Raw genomic sequence first — 17,387 nt, forward strand, 5'->3', positions numbered from 1 at the left:
TTCTTTAGCAGTGCCAAACTACTCAGATTATTATAACTTTATAATAAGTGTTAATAACCTTTACTTTTTACTTGCTCCTCTCTCTGCCTCCTAATTTAGTTGGTTGCTTTTGTCATGTGCTTTTGTTAACACCTACTGCCCCTATTATAGCACTTAGTAGACTTTGTTCTTACATACAGATTCTGTCAGTTCATTAATTATCTGTTGTGTAACAGGTTATCACGAATTTAGCAGTTTACAGCACATACTTATTATCCTGTAGCTTCTGTGAGTTAGGAATCTCAGAACCACTCAGCTAGATCCTCGGCTTCAAAGTTTCTCATGAGGTTGCAATCAAGGTATCGGCCATGGCTAGGTCAGCTGAGCAGGAATCCCCTTCCAGGCTCACTCGTGTGGTTGTTAGTACAATCCATCCCTTTTGAGTTGTCCCTTAGTTCCGTCTGGCTATTGGCCAAAGACCACCTTCAATTTCTTGCCATATAGCCCTTCCTAACATGGCTATTTGCCTCATCGAAACCAGCAAGAGACAGATTATGCTAGCAAAGTGGAAATTAGAATCTTCTGTAATCTAATTATGTATAATCCCCTCAACCTTGAAGTATCCTATTGATTAGAAGCGAGTTACTCAAAGGGAGGGGATTACACAAGGTTGTGGATACCAGAGGGGAGAATCACTGGGGGCCATCTGCTAGCCGCTTGCTACAGTCACTTTTCTCAACTATACGTGTAGTCCATGAGAATAATGGTACCTTCCTCTTGTTTAATCATTGATCATTACCCTCTGACACAATGCCTGGCATGTAATAGTAGGTCCTTAAATAAATATTTGTGGGATAATAATGTGTCTCTAATAAGTGGCATATGTTTGAGTTGGGAGTTTTTTTTGTGGGGGGACAGTCTAAGTATTTCTTTTAAGAAACGAAATAATAAGTCTTTTATACTTACTGTTATAAAACTGGTTGGACCTCTATTATCTTATTGAGTTTGTTTTCACATGTCCCTGCGGTTTTCCTTGAACATCTTTCTTTTGCTGTGTTGACAGTTTTCTTTCCTGTGCATTAGGCCTACCAACGTTTGCATGATAGCAGTCTCTGCTGTATCCTTGCTGTACTTTCACTCTTCGCTTATATCCCTCTGCTTTCTGCTAGAGCCCTCACAGCTGACTCAAAGCAAGGGAAGATTCCAGTTTACATTTTTAGGGCTCTGGTGCAAGGGAAAGGATTGCTGTTTCCCTGCCAGTTCTGCAGAAGTAGGAGCTGGATATGCTTTGGCATCTTCTGTCATTACCCAGATGCATTAATACACAAGTGTGATGCTCTTATAATTGCAGAGCATCGTATACTAAGTAAGCTTTTGCTGGTAGCCTACAATCTAATAATTTCTTTTAGAATTAAAATATTTTGAGGAGATGTGCTTCATTTTAAAGAATTGATCTAATTTTTAGAGTATTCCATACTATTGAAAAATTGCGAAATAGGTGTACTGTCACTATCACCACTAGTCCTGTACCCGCCGCTGGGCAAGATGTACTCTTTGATTCTTTCAATCATCCTATTCATTCTTACAGCATTCACTCTCCCTTGCATGTACCAAGCACTGCCCTAGGCACAAGAAACACAAGTAATTAAGACACTTGGGGTCTAGTGAGGGAGACAGACATGAATACAAATTATTTCACTTTGTGGGTGGTGGTGGGGGGTATTTCTTTGTCCGCATATTTAGAAAATTTTTCTACATATATCCAGCACAATTCAGATAAAAATTTTTTTGGTGAGGGTATGAGGTGGGAAATCTACATTTCTTTCCTAAGTAGTTAATTGAATTTTAATTTACCTTTTTTTTTATACCTTAGGTTTAGCCCAAAGGCATCCCTTTCGCCACCTTTTCAGATGCATCTCTCAAGAACCTGTATTAAGGAAATGAGTGGTATGTTTTCTAAACATTATTTTCGTAATACATTATGGTTTCTGGAGCCTCAGAGCCCCCCCAGAAATATCTAATGGTGGCTTTTGACATTTGTTCTCACCTTCTCCCACTTGGAATACATCTCTCCTCCCCTCTTTTTTGATTTCTTTAAGTTATGAATTGAAGTGATCTAAAGAGAAAGTAATACCTCCAAGGATATCATTATTATTCTGACTTGAGGCCTTCCTCACACCAGACCTATTCTGTTTCACTTCCACGTGTTACCTACAGAGATATTTGTGTTCCTTGTCACTCTCTTACACATTAGAGAGTAAGATTTAAAGCACATAAATAGGGGACTTCAACTCATAAAATAGTTCCAGATACTCTACCAGGTAAACTCTGGGGCCCTAAACTATGTGCATTGGCCACTAAGCATCTAAATAGGAATATAAATATATAAAATCCAAAAGGGCTGTTAAGAAATCAATAGAAGACATAATAAAGTTGAAGAATCTGAAGATTAGAAGTGCACACACTCATCTTGTCTCCTCCAACCAAAGTGTAAATTCCCTGCTGTTAGACCCACCCAAGGGATACAGTATTTTCAGAAATTTTGCTGGATGAAATTTAAATGTAGTTTTAAATGATTTGCTGCTTTAAGTGTGATTCTTACTGAGTTGAAATCATTTTTTCCAAAGGAATGTATCTCCAGTATTTCTCATGGAAATTAATTGAACAATTTGATTTTTGTTTATATCAATTACTTTTAAATATGCATTTTCTGAAAAATGACTACTCAGTAAAGTCATATACCCTTTAAAGGCTGTAAATCCTTTACATTAGAATAAGCTTTCTCTGCAGAACCAGGAGGACTTGTTTCAGGAGGATTATGATTCACCCAGCAGCTGATTTACACGCACTTATACATAACCTCTCCTACCTGCTGGCAGCCTAAATTACTTCCTTGATTTGTTTAACAAAAGGTACAGAAGCTTAGCTGACTTCAGTGGCCCCACAGAGCAGGTGCATTTGCAAAGCCTCCAACTATATGTCAGCTGCTGACACTCTCTCTTTAAGGGAGGGACTGGCCAGTTCCAAGAAACTTACCTTTTCTTTTTTCCTGGTTCTTTTATATATCATTATTTGGGAAGAACTTTATAAATTAACTGTGCCTTTAATAGGAAATGTATGTGGACATCCTGGACCCTTCTGTTGGCTGAGCCAAACTAAGTCTCAGCAAGGGCAGGTCTCGTGCCCTATGGTGGGTAAAGGAGAGTCAGCATCCAGCCATACTCAAGGAACAGCTCTCCCTTTGGCTTCCTGGCATCTTCAAAGGCCAGCATCCCCAAACCAGCCTATGTGTCTCCACCAGCCAGTTTAAAAAATAAAATAAAATAAAAATTGTTGAATCCCAGCAGAAATGCTATATGATTAAAATATGAACATATTTTGCATATAGATGGTAATTTTTAAAATATTCTGATCTGTATCCCAGTGAAATTTAGAAAAGGTTTGGAATGAATTTCATAGTTCTTAAAATACCAGAAATATCAGCTATTGGGGACACTTAAATTTCTTTATTGCCTTAGGATGTTAACTCAGGCATTCTAAGTTTTAAATAAAAATAAATGTAAGAGAGCTAGCCAAAACTTTATAAATATTAGCTTATGAAAAATGAATGATTTGGATTGGAGAAATAAAAACAAATCGTTAATAGTTATTTATGAGCACCAAACCTTTTATTTATGTTTATAAACTGAGGCTAGGATGATTATTACAGGTGGATCAATTTTTGAACTTTCATTTATTGCTAAATTATTTTTTCTCATTAATAAAGGGAAAAATTGGGCTTCCCTGGTGGCGCAGTGGTTGAGAGTCCACCTGCCAATGCAGGGGACACGGGTTCGTGCCCCGGTCTGGGAAGATCCCACATGCTGCAGAGCGGCTAGGCCCGTGAGCCATGGCCGCTGAGCCTGCGCGTCTGGAGCCTGTGCTCCGCGACGGGAGAGGCCACAACAGTGAGAGGCCCGCATACCGCAAAAAAAAAAAAAAAAAAAAAACCTGGACAATTATTTATTTTTTATAAAATGTTCTTTGATCTTACTATTAAGGCATTATCCTTAGGCTTTGTAAAATATAGCTTTAAATTTATCATTACATATATACCATTATTGTCTAAAATTTAACCTTTCTTAGTTGCAATTAGAAAATGATTGGTTAAATAATAAATTTCATTATTCTTTATGAGTTTAAATTAAACTGTGACGTATCCTTGGAAAATAAAGGGGCTAGGTTCCCTCTCTGAGTGGCTGTTGACCTTCCTGGTTATTTCAGGGTTGAAACTTAGAATGAAATTGTCATGGTCCTGCTCTCCTAATCCTGCTCTCTTTGAAAGTCCCTTAACCCCCACAAGCCTGAAGTATAACAAAGCCTGAAGACACAAATACTAGGTAATGGGGATAACCTAAAATGTTAAGCATTCTGGTTAATTCTATCATATTTTTTAATTTAAAGATAATTTAAATCAGGCTGTTGAAAAACCAAATGTCACGCCTCCTGCCTCTTACACTTATAAAATGGATGAGGTTCAAAACCGCATAAAGGAAATACTAAACAAGCATAACAATGGCATTTGGATATCTAAGCTTCCACATTTTTACAAAGAATTATATAAAGAAGAACTTAATCAAGGAATTTTACAACAATTTGAACACTGGCCTCATATTTGCACGGTACGTTTCTTCTTATTCCTCCCTCCTGATGCCTCCTCCCTGCCCCACTTTCAGATTTTGAGTTGTTAGTAATATCACCTTCTATGTGGGGAGCACGAAGCTCTTTACATAATATTGCTTCATTAATCTTTATGACTAAGATTAACACATACTGGTTCTTATTTATAGGAGAAATATGTCACGGCTGAGGTCTGTGTGTGTTGTAATTGCTGTTTTTATAGATTTTAAGTTATTTTTAAATGCATTTAATATGTGATAATATATATACCATTTTGTATTGAGCTGTTACCAATAGATACTGATGGCTTTGTAATTTTAATAACTTGAACTTAACTGGTAATAGAACGTTTTTTGTTAGCCTCAAATTTTATATTCTTGTTCCTGAGCATTTTTAAAGACATTCAGCTGAACAAATTTTAGTTATTTTGGCTAATTATTTATAGAATACATCTAAAAAAATTAATACAGGGTTCAGATTTAAACTATTCACAAATTTCTTTGGAGAAAAATATTGAAAAGTGAGGTGACATCTATTTCCATGCCTCTTCCTATTTGAGAATCTATTATAATAAAACGATGGCTCAGAGTAGTTTATTAGAAATCTTTTAGTTCATCCAGAGATAGAGACAACTAGATTCTTAAAACAAAATAACTAATTTTTAGATGTTTCTTAATGTTTTTATTTACATAGAATATATTCAACAAAATAACTTTTAAATTAGCGGTTACTTGGTGCTTCTAAGCTTATAGAATTGAATATGCATGACAATTATTGCTTGGTAGAGGGCTTTCATTTCTTTAACTTAATATATATTTTGGCCCCCAACCCTGTTGGGCAGAGTGTGGGCCACTCTCTCTTATAAGCACCTGGCCTAAAGACAGCATGTATTTTTATAACCACTTCTTCCTCCAGGGCACTGACACCCACTCCAGTCCCATGGGCTTTCCAGTCAAGAGTCATCCATCCATCCATCTATCTGTCTTATTTGTTCTTACATCATTTACTCTGCACCTGCAGGTACCATGCACTGCTTTAGGGGCTGAGACCACCTTAGGGCAATGTGATGTGCTGATGAATATACATACAGTGTGAAGTGGGAAAACAAGAAGAAATGTCAAACTCTGGAATTATGGCTGTTTCCCTACCTATAAAGTCAAGAATGATCATGAGAATGTTATCCCTGATTTATGTTGAATATGGGGTTTATTCTTGTAGTGGGAATTCCTAAGGTTGCTATTCAATTCATTCCATTTTTACTCCTTTCTGAAAAGAATATTCTCACTGGATGCAGGTTTAGCAGCATTTGAGGGTCGACCCCCTTAGGTTTCCATAATCTTGAAGGGGACTTTTGAGGTTTCACCAGGCTGCTTGATTTGAAGGTTCAGGGCCTGGAGCTCCTTTTTGGAATGCATATGGTTCTTTTATTTTTTAAATCCATAGACATTCATGAACTTATGTCTTCAATGAACTTTAAGCCCTTTTATTGTGAATATACACATAAAACTCACTATTAAGCTTCGATAGAGAAATTATCTTTAGAGTAAAAGAATTTTAAATTAAATTCACAGATTCTTCTTAATGTATTATGTTTCTGGTCACTTTGTTTTACACTGCATGATAATTACTAGTATTTGTGTAGCTTAATTTATGACTTTTGGGGGGAAATTTTCATCCTCGCTACTCTGCATATCTGCAAAGCCTCAAAATTTCTCTTGCTAGGACTGCAGGAGAGAGAGTACCTATCTCTTTGATGTTAAAACTTTATCTAAAATGGGTGGTTTCCTACTAAATGTCAGGGGCTAAAATGACTGATTTTTAATTTTTTGGTTGCTCAAATGCATCTGTGTTGCATGATTATTTTCTGTCCAGGCAGTGAGGGTGGAATGTGAAGCAGAAATGTAATATATCTTTCTTATCTCCATGCTGTTTCTCTCAATTTTGAGTAGGACTGTTTAGATGCAATCACTATCAGTTGTCAGGTATGAGAATTTACTTAGTGAAGCATTGTGTCTAGGATGACAAAAACTGCCAGTTTTTGAATGACATCTGTTGATATTTTTCAAAACTTTTTAAAATAGCTCTGATTTTTTTTTTTAACAGCCTACTGGTAAACAGTTTCAAACTGTTACACCATGTTTATTTTTAGGCAGTTTTAAACAGTTACACCATGGTTAATTTCCCTTTCTTCTGACTTCTTGCTTTTCATCTTGCTGAAAAGCAGGAACACTGATAGCATGCCCAGGGCTGATTCTACTGCAAACAGGGTCAGACAGGTTAGAACACAGTGCAGAAATTTTAGGGTAAGAAAGACTTAGTAATGTGTATCTCCATGTTGTTGTGTAACTGAAGAAGAAATCTGAGTGCAGTGTACTTCTTTATTTAAAAAAAAAAAAAGTGCTTTCTCCCCTCAGTCATGTAAAATGTCCCATATAAAAATATTGAAAACTAAAGTTATAAATGAAATAAAAATCACCCATCATCCTACCTCCCAGAGATAATCACTTGCAGAATTTCCATTTTAATATAGGATGGGTAGCATCAGCTCAAGGGACCAAATAAAAGCTCTGAAATTTTACCTTCATGAAGGTTTAATCAGCTATATGCTATAAGTCACTTTACAAGGTTGTTAGGTGGTATTTTGATGCAGGCAGAAGGATGCTTTGAATCTGTTGTTCTTAACCTTTTGGATCTCTCTGACAACAAAATGTGGACTGAGAGTTTTGAAAGCTAAAGAGAATATAAAATCATATTAACAATGGTGACCCAGTTCCATAGTGTTCCTAGGCAACTTTAGAGGGAAATGGAACTTGTGCAGAAGCTGTCTTCAAAAGGCAAAGAACCCAAGATGGCAGGCTTGACCAGTACTCTTGACGAAGGATACTGGCATCTAAGAATTGCCATTGAGTCCTAGGAGAAGGATAGCAATGTCTCTTGGCTGTTCTAAAGTGGTGGCCTTATTAATAATGTTCTCCTTAATTGTTGTATTTGGCTAGTATTTATAAAATGCTTCTGTGAGCCACCCACTGACCTGGGTGCTAAGAATAACAGTAAACAAGACAGACCTGGACCTTGCCCTTACGGAACTTACTGTCCAACAGGGAAAATAAACATTGAGCAGATAAGGGCAAGCCTGCAATAGTTATGAAGGAAAAATGCAGGGTGCTAAGGAAACATGTAAACAGGAGGATGAGACATAGTCTGATGAGTCAAGAAAAGCTTCCCAGAGGAGGTGTCTGTTACACTAAAACCTGAGAGATGAGTTGAAGTAAGTTAGACAAAGGTGGGAATGCTGGGGAAAAGGCACCTCAGACAAAAGAAACAGCTTGTGCCAAAGCCTGAGACAGAAAAACATGGCTTTTTCAGAAAATTGTAAGAAATTCAATAAGACGACAGTGGCTCAAGAAGAAACTCAAGAGGCAAATGGGCCAATTCACTTTATTAAAGAGTCATAATTTGGTGGAAACTTAGCAGGTCCCTGCCATGAGGTCACACAGAACCCAGAGCCTCTGGCTGACTTCAATTTCTAGTAAAATTTCAAATCTTGTGACAATTACTGTTGAACATGAGAGATTTTGTTGAAATCCTCCACTCTGAAACATGGGTGGAGAAACGTCTCCATTCCTACCTGAGACAGAATATCTGTCTTTAGTGCCTTACCTGAAGCTGTGTGGAGAGCTGGGTGGCTCGTTTAGAGCCAGACAGGAATAGATGCACTCAGCTGAGAAGGCTCTCTGACAGTAGCCTCAAAGACCTATAGCGTAGGAGCATTGGGAGGCAACTTCAGGATAGTGGGAAACATTCTGAGTTCACCTGGAAGCACCTCAGGCCTTAATTACAAAACATAACATTTAGTGAATGAGAACATAAAATGTTGTAAATGAGAAAAAATACCTAATGACACTAATTATTCATGCTTTTATTAAAAGGTTTTACTGTTAGGCTGTATTTTATAAGTCATTTTTCTGTCCATTAGAAATCACTGAGCTTTAAGTCATTTAGTCCTCTAATACCTCAGACTTTTAAAAATTCCTAAAGTTCTGGATTCCTAAAGTCAATATAGCAATTTCTGTAATATCAAAAGAGGCAACAGCAGTTCTGCCACTTACATAGTTTTGTATGTTCAGGAATTTGTCTTAACTTTAATTGTGGTAATTAATTATATAAGATAAAGCACCTGTCAGCCCATGCAAAATGAATTGCCTCTTTTTTTAAAGCCTAGATATTTCTGGGTTAAAAACAAATTGCATTTCTAAGGAAGCGAACATAAGTGAAACAGCAGTGATATATCCTCAGGCTTAGTGGTGTTGATACAGTCTGTGCAGCCATTCCAGCAGAAGCAGCAGTGAGAAGTAAAGCTAGGACTTGAAAGTACAGCCATAATATCTAATTGGAATCCAATTTCCTTTCTAACTTTTCATCAACAAAAAGAAATATGCAATGAACATGTTGGAACAGTTTTTAAATTCAATTTCAGTGACCATCTGAATAGAAGAAAGATAAAAGAGCACTGTGGCAAAATCAGAATAGGGCAGTAGGGGAGTAATGTGACATTGCTGTTCTGGAACTTGAAACAGAAAATTACCCATAAAGCCCAATAGTACAGTAGAAAGAGTTTGGGCTTTGCAGGTAGGCTTTTGCCCTGGCTGTTTCTTAGTGGTGTTACTTTCAGCATATAAATCTGGGCTTCAGTATGCTCTACAATGTGACTGTTTCTTCCCATCTCCTAGGGTTGTTAGAATTAAGTTACACAAACTATAAACAGCTGCCAGTACAGTATAGAAACATAGCAGGTACAGAGGGGACTTCCCTGGTGGTCCGGTGGTTAAGACTCCGTGCTTTCAATGCCGGGGGCCTGGGTTTGTATTCCTGGTTGGGGAACTAAGATCCCACATGCCGCACAGTGTGGCCAAAAAAAGAAAAAGAAAAGAAAAAAAGAAACATAGCAGGTATATAGGAAAAGACAGCTGTTATTTTTCCAGGAACAGTCTAGCTTAAATGCAAGCAAGTTAAAACCCACTGGTAATTTCCCCCCAAAAGTCATAAATCAAGCTACACAAATACTAGTAATTATCATGCAGTGTAAAACCAGAGGCATACCCAGCAAGCTCTGCAGAGGAGCCTATCTCAATGAAAACAGAGGAAATGCTAAAGAGGGCAGAACAAAAGTTTAAATTGAAAAATAAGAGCAGTGGATAAAGGAACTAAAACTCTTAGATGAAGTGAATTTCTGCCATCCTAGAGGAGCAGATCCTGCTCCCCGCAAAGGTAATGAGAAGCATATCTAGTACCTGCTTAGCTTAGAATGCACAGTGAAAGCCGCAGCTGCCAGCCAAGATCATGCCCAAAAGGTCTGCACACAGTTAACCAGGATAATGTCTTCCTGAAGGGGACCTGTGAACAAGGGCCTAACCTTGGGCCACACTAAAGGAAAATGGCTTGAAGTTTATCCAAACATAAATGGTTGTAGTCAGCATCAGTGCGAAGTCCTTACTAGGAAAGGGATGGGAGTGAAAAAGTATTAGCCTTGAAATACATAATGTCTATAAAACTACTTACCCAAGATGGTGGAGAAAGAGTTTCTCTGGATAGGTGGTTTGTGAACAGACAGGGTACCATCTACAAGGAACTTTTTTTTTTTTAGTGTACGCGGGCCTTTCACTGTTGTGGCCTCTCCCGTTGCGGAGCACAGGCTCCGGACGTGCAGGCTCTGGACGCGCAGGCTCAGCGGCCATGGCTCACAGGCCCAGCCGCTCCGTGGCATGTGGGATCTTCCCAGACCGGGGCACGAACCCGTGTCCCCTGCATCGGCAGGCGGACTCTCAACCACTGCGCCACCAGGGAAGCCGTACAAGGAACTTTTTACCTTTACCTTTGATTAAACCTCTGTGGAATATGCCACAAACACCTGTACTTTCTTAAACAGAAGCGACTAAAAATTATAACCCTTTCTGAATAATCTTGGGCGTAGCATGAACTGCTGCAGAGAGGGTGGCAGTTGTAGGTGGTCTGGAACACTGAGTTGGGTGTTAGCTCATCTCAGTGTATTATTATCCTGCATGCAGTATAAGCCTCACCCACTACCCTTAGAGGCTTCAGATCTGAACCTATCAGTTTGTCTTCACTGTGGCCCAGTCAGGCCATTGGGGACCATTTCCTCATCTCTTTCTCAGTTGTCTAACTTTCCCAGCACTTCTCAGCATTAACACAAAAAGACTGAGCTCTGTAGAAGGTCATCAACCAGTCTTTCTTTCTGTGAACTTGCTAATCATAGGGTGCAAGCTTCTGGTCAGTGACTCTTTGATGTTGTAGTTGTTGCTAGGTACCCAGAGGTCTTTACTGCCTGCTGAAATTGAGTTTTTTAATTGGCTTGTTTTTGAGTTCCAAGCCACTGCTAATAGTTGGAGTGCTGGAAGGCAGGTCTCCAGGTAAACGTGATTTTACCATACTGTCTGAGGTTGGTATTGGGTGGTGAACATATAAAATGAAATTTAGAATGTAATTTAAAGCTTCAACACAAAAAACTACTACCCAATGGAAACAAAACTGTGTCTGAATGACACCCATACAACTGCTTTGAAACTTTTTGATTTAATTGGACAATACCAATTCTGTTACAGAATCCCAAAGAAAATTCTAATTCCATAAGAAACAGTAAGTTTACCTCAGCAGCCTATGCTGCAGAGTTAGCAGGTGAGCCTTCATAAACTCAAAGGAGCTTGGCTTCAAGAACTTTACAGAACAGGTAAATTAGGAAGAAGTAAAGACCTCTTAGAATTAAGAAGACAATTTCTAGGCATATAGCATGAAGACTTCTATTTGTGTGAACTTACAGGGCTCCTGAAGAAGTTGATGTTTTAAGTCCTTGAGTCTCACATCTACCAAACCTAATCTGTCAACTCCAAACTTACAAAAACTCAGAGGGATGTGAGAGAAGTATCCCATTCAAGTTGTGATTCCAAATGAGGCAGAAATCAAGCTAAATATAATGAACTTGTGGGAATAGAAGGTTTAAGGCATGTTAGATACTAGAATCTTCTGATGATCACCAGAGGAGATGGCTTGAACTCCATGGTGTAAGGAGTTAATCCTTTAGGTTACTACCTGTCTCTGCTGTTGGGAGGTGGAGGTAAGGACCCATACATAGTAAATCTATGGAGTTCCAGGTCATGCCAGTTTCCAGTCATTGGACTGGCGATTTTTTGGGTGAATATCCAAAACCAAACACAAAACTGAAGAGCCACAAAACAACGAAACCGTGGAAGAAAATGGCAGGATTATGATCCTGAGTCTTCTCCTATAGAACAGGAGGCCTTTTGACCCCCTTCTCAGGTATGTACCTGAATCAATTAGACTACAGGAACTATTGGGTTGGCCAAAAAGTGCCTTCGGTTTTTAAGTAAAAATAAAAGACACACTTTTCATTTTCACCAAGAACTTTATTGAACAACGTACTCACCCTTTTGTTCCACTACTTTCTGCCACTTTTCAGGCAACTTCATAATTCCATCTTCCCAAGATTTTTTATCTTTTTGAGCAAAGAACAGTTCCAGGTGTCTTTTACAGTCTTCCAGGGAATTGAAATTTTTTCCATTAAGAAAATTTTGTAAAGACTTAAATAAATGGAAATCCGAAGGTGCAATAATATCTGGTGAATACGGCAGATGAATCAGAACTTCCCAGCCAAGCTGTAACAGTTTTTGCCTGGTCGTCAAAGAAACATGCAGTCTCACGTTATCCTGATGGAAGATTATGCATTTTCTGTTGACTCATTCTGGACGCTTTTCATCAAGTGCTGGTTTCAGTTGGTCTAATCAGGAGCAGTACTTGTTGGAATTAATCGTTTGGTTTTCCTGAAGGAGCTCATAACAGAGGACTCCCTTCCAATCCTACCATATACACAACATCACCTTCTTTGGATGAAGACCAGCCTTTGGTTGGTGGTGGCTCATTTTGCTTGCCCCATGATCTCTTCCGTTCCACGTTATTGTACAATATCCACTTTCCATCACCCGTCACAATTTGTTTTAAAAAACAGAACATTTTTATTACGTTTAAGTAGAGAATCAAATGTGGAAATATGGTCAAGGTTTTTTTCGCTTAACTTATGTGGAACCCAAACATCAAAGCGATTCACATAACCAAGAAGGTGCAAATGATTTTCAATGCTTTATTTGGATATTTGAGTATGTTGGCTATCTCCCGCGTGGTAGAACGTTGATTATTCTCAATGAATGTCTCAATTTGATCACTATCAACTTCAACTGGTCTACCCGACCATGGAGCATCGTCCAGCGAGAAATCTCCACCACAAAACTTCGCAAACCACTTTTTAAAATTTATTTATTTATTTTTGACTGCGTTGGGTCTTCATTGCTGCGCACGAGCTTTCTCTAGTTGCGGCGAGTAGGGGCTACTCTTCATTGCAGTGCGTGGGCTTCTCACTGTGGTGGCTTCTCCTGTTGCGCAGGACGGGCTCTAGGCACGTGGGCTTCAGTAGTTGTGGCTTACGGGCTCTAGAGCACAGGCTTAGTAGTTGTGGCGCACAGGCATAGTTGCTCTGCAGCATGTGGGATCTTCCCGGACTAGGGCTCGAACCCATGTCCCCTGCATTGGCAGGCAGATTCTTAACCACTGAGCCACCAGGGAAGCCCCGCAAACCACTTTTGACATGTTCGATCAGTCACAGCACCTTCTCCATACACTGCACAAACCTTATTTTTGCGTTTCAGTTGCATTTTTACCTTTCTTGAAATAATAAAGCATGATATGTGGAAAATGTTGCTTTTTTCTTTCATCTTCAGTATTAAAATGGCTACACAAAAATTCACCAGTTTTGATAAGTCTTTTTTTAAATGCACACTGATATGACGACTGTCACAATACAATCTAACAAAATCGTTTCAATTGAAGTTAAAAACAACTAAGTGCTACTAGAACCATCTTTCGGAAACAAACAAATGAACATTTTGGCCAACCCAATAGAAGTTGTAAAAGCAGCCTCCTGAAAGACCCAGCTGGAATGATTAGCAGCTGATTACCAACTAAGGAAATAATAAAAGCCATGTTTCAAGTAGCCATTGACTTACCTTGGTCATTTATGAAGGCCAGAGACAGCTGTTCTGTTTTGGGGGATGAGACAAGAGAACAGCATGTAAATCCGGTCAGATGTACCAGAGCATAGTGAAGAGTGGACACCATACTGTAACCCACATTCCAGCAATTTCTTGCCTTTGGGAAGATTCTCATAGGCTGGGAATAGATATAGTAATAGGTGTTGTTTCTAAGCCCATTGACCAGAAAATTAAAAAGAAGACACATGTTCTGAAGGACAGATGGTGATCACATTGGAATGCCTGAGAAAAGCAAATTTTCACTTTCATGATAAATTTAAAACAAAGAGTTTAAGTTGAAAAAAATTACATTTGTCTTAAATTACATATATTTTAAATTCTATACAATATGAGTTTCATGATCTTTTCCTTTGAATTGAGTAACCCTTCAGCTATTCTCCAAAGATTGGCTAATGACGTACGTGGACCAGGCATATTTTCCGTGTCACTAAATTATCCATGAATAGTTGTCTAACATGTTGAAGAACATCTGCATCAACTCCAGTTAGTGTCAGATTCTGTTCCGAAAGTCAGGCTTATGTTTAATCTTAGTAGATGCTAATTTGAATTTAAAGAGGCCAAATTACTAGAGAACAAAGTGGAATTAGGCACATAACTGGCTTATGAGATCAAGAAGAAGCCAGTAAAAATTGGAAAGTGGCTACAATTCAAGGAACTAGTCATTTGGGGATTGCTGGGGGCTGGGGTAGGGTATCTGCTTTAAACAATGAAAATAAAACTGCTGAGGAAACAAACCTGCCTTCTAGTTCAGATGATTATTTGGCCATTGTTTGTACTTTGAATAAACTCAGGCTTATTGGTCAAAAATCTACTTTATAGGCTGACTGGCAAAGCTTGATATAAATGCTACTGGCAAAGCTTGATATAAATGCTCCAGACAAAACCCTGGAAGCTTACTACTTCCAGGTGATCTTTAAGCATTATTCTGGAATAAAGGCCAGAAAAATGGGAATTCTCTTCTTGTCCTGACCAAATTCACATCAAGTGGACCTAATATTCATAACTTCTGTTAAAGATAGTAATCCCCGGGCTTCCCTGGTGGCGCAGTGGTTGAGAGTCCGCCTGCCGACGCAGGGGACACGGGTTCGTGCCCCGGTCCGGGAGGATCCCACATGCCGTGGAGCGGCTGGGCCCGTGAGCCATGGCCGCTGAGCCTGCGTGTCTGGAGCCTGTGCTCTGCAGCGGGAGAGGCCACAACAGTGAGAGGCCCACATACAGCAAAAAAAAAAAAAAAAAAAAAAAGTAATCCCTAGTTAGAAGAACTCAGTGTGCTGGTCATGTTCAGAGGTCATGTTTAGAGGTTTGACAGATTTGACAATTACATTGTTAGGTAATTGGTCCTGATTGCATCTAAAGCACAGGTGGGAATGGAAGCTTTGGGGCCAAGAGTGGGGGAGATTAGTAAACAAACATTGAAGCATCTCATATTCCCAGTTAATTTATTGGAAAGAAAAGGATCATTAAACTGAAGAACTGTTGTCCTCTTTTGGGTTAGAAGAAGCCATGTGGACAGATAGGACATGCGTCTTGTGAGAGTTATTTTAGATGAATAAGATGGACTATATTCCATTGAAATTAGCCTCTGCCATCCACTTCAGAGAAGGTGTTGCAAAGAGTTGAGAAGATGTTGCTAGGTGAAGACTGAAGAAGGGTTTTAAGATGGGCCCAGCAGGCTCAGCTGGCTTTGGATATGGAGGACTGCCATGTCTAAATCTAAAATTGTACTAACCGGGATTCTTTTTTTGTTTTTTTAACATCTTTATTGGAGTATAATTGCTTTACAATTGTGTTAGTTTCTGCTTTATAACAAAGTGAATCAGCTATACATATACATATATCCCCATATCTCCTCCCTCTTGCGTCTCCCTCGCACCTTCCCTATCCCACCCCTCTAGGTGGTCACAAAGCACCGAGCTGATCTCCCTGTGCTGTATGGCTGCTTCCCACTAGCTATCTATTTTACATTCAGTAGTGTATTTATCTCCATACCACTCTCTCACTTCCTCCCAGCTTACCCTTCCCCCTCCCCGTGTCCTCAAGTCCATTCTCTACGTCTGCGTTTTTATTCCCGTCCTGCCCCTAGGTTCTTCAGAACCATTTTTTTAAGATTCCATATGTATTTGTTAGCATACGATATTTGTTTTTCTCTTTCTGACTTACTTCACTCTGTATGACAGTCTCTACGCCCATCCACCTCACTACAAATAACTCAATTTTGTTTCTTTTTATGGCTGAGTAATATTCCATTTTATATATGTGCCACATCTTTTTTATTCATTCATCTGTCGATGGACACTTAGGTTGCTTCCATGTCCTGGCTATTGTAAATAGAGCTGCAATGAACATTGTGGTACATGACCCTTTTTGAATTATGGTTTTCTCAGGGTATATGCCCAGTAGTGGGATTTCTGGGTCGAATGGCAGTTCTATTTTTAGTTTTTTAAGGACCCTCCATAGTGGCTGTATCAATTTACATTCCCACCAACAGTGCAAGGGGGTTCCCTTTTCTCCACACCCTCTCCAGCATTTATTGTTTGTAGATTTTTTGATGATGGCCATTCTGACTGGTGTGAGGTGATACCTCATTATAGTTTTGATTTGTATTTCTCTAATGATTAGTGATGTTGAGCATCCTTTCATGTATTTGTTACCCGTCTGTATATCTTCTTTGGAGAAATGTCTATTTAGGTCTTCTGCCCATTTTTGGATTGGGTTGTTTGTTTTTTTGATATTGAGCTGCACGAGCTGCTTATAAATTTTGGAGATTAATCCTTTGTCAGTTGCTTCATTTGCAAATATTTTCTCCCATTCTGAGGGTTGTCTTTTGGTCTTGTTTATGGTTTCCTTTGCTGTGCAAAAGCTTTTAAGTTTCATTAGGTCCCATTTGTTTATTTTTGTTTTTATTTCATTTCTCTAGGAGGTGGGTCAAAAAGGATCTTGCTGTGATTTGTGTCATAGAGTGATCTGCCTATGTTTTCCTCTAAGAGTTTTATAGTGTCTGGCCTTACATTTAGGTCTTTAATCCATTTTGAGTTTATTTTTGTGTATGGTGTTAGGGAGTGTTCTAATTTCATTCTTTTACATGTAGCTGTCCAGCTTTCCCAGCACCACTTATTGAAGAGGCTACTAACTGGGATTCTGTATGACAAGGGAAAAACTTACATAGAAATAGAATTCTGTTTTATTTTTCCATTTTCTCAAAAAGTATACTTCTCAAATCTTTTCTGGATACCCAGTCTGTGTCCTTGTATCTTAAGTGTCTTAAAGCACAGTGAAGATAGGCATTTTAAGATTCCAGATTTTAAAATGTGAGTCTTTGGAGAGGTAGGCTAACCATTGAGAGCAAAATGAGGAGTGTCCCAAATGTTTGTGTTTCCAGCCTTAACATTAAGGACACAAATTGTGAATATCATATAAATACCATCCAGAGTGTCACACGGTGTCAGCAGGGTCAACTGTATTTATGTTCTCTCTTCCTAAGCATTATATAGAAAATTAGTAAATGAAGTCAATGTTCTTTACTGACAAGCTACCCACCCAGCAACTTTAATATTCTATTCTTCTTGGGGAAGGGGTTACTTCTTGTAAGCTTGTACTATCACCTTAGTGGTCTGG

The 17,387-nt window shown here is 38.8% G+C and overlaps 1 protein-coding gene across 5 annotated transcripts in view; it reads left to right on the top strand.

Moving 5' to 3' along the window:
* Nucleotides 1–17,387, top strand: part of TDRD7 (tudor domain containing 7) — a 102,627-nt gene that overhangs the window by 51,205 nt on the left and 34,035 nt on the right. For all 5 annotated transcript variants that reach the window (XM_029203040.1, XM_029203041.1, XM_029203042.1 and 2 more), the window contains 2 exons: nucleotides 1,853–1,926; nucleotides 4,423–4,640. In XM_029203040.1, the coding sequence (XP_029058873.1) occupies nucleotides 1,853–1,926; nucleotides 4,423–4,640 (292 nt within the window). The remainder of the gene's footprint in view (nucleotides 1–1,852; nucleotides 1,927–4,422; nucleotides 4,641–17,387) is intronic.

This window comes from Monodon monoceros, unplaced genomic scaffold (assembly GCF_005190385.1).
Source record: "Monodon monoceros isolate NGI ecotype Baffin Bay Population unplaced genomic scaffold, NGI_Narwhal_1 Super_Scaffold_5, whole genome shotgun sequence".
In the NCBI taxonomy this organism is placed as follows: Eukaryota; Metazoa; Chordata; class Mammalia; order Artiodactyla; family Monodontidae; genus Monodon; species Monodon monoceros.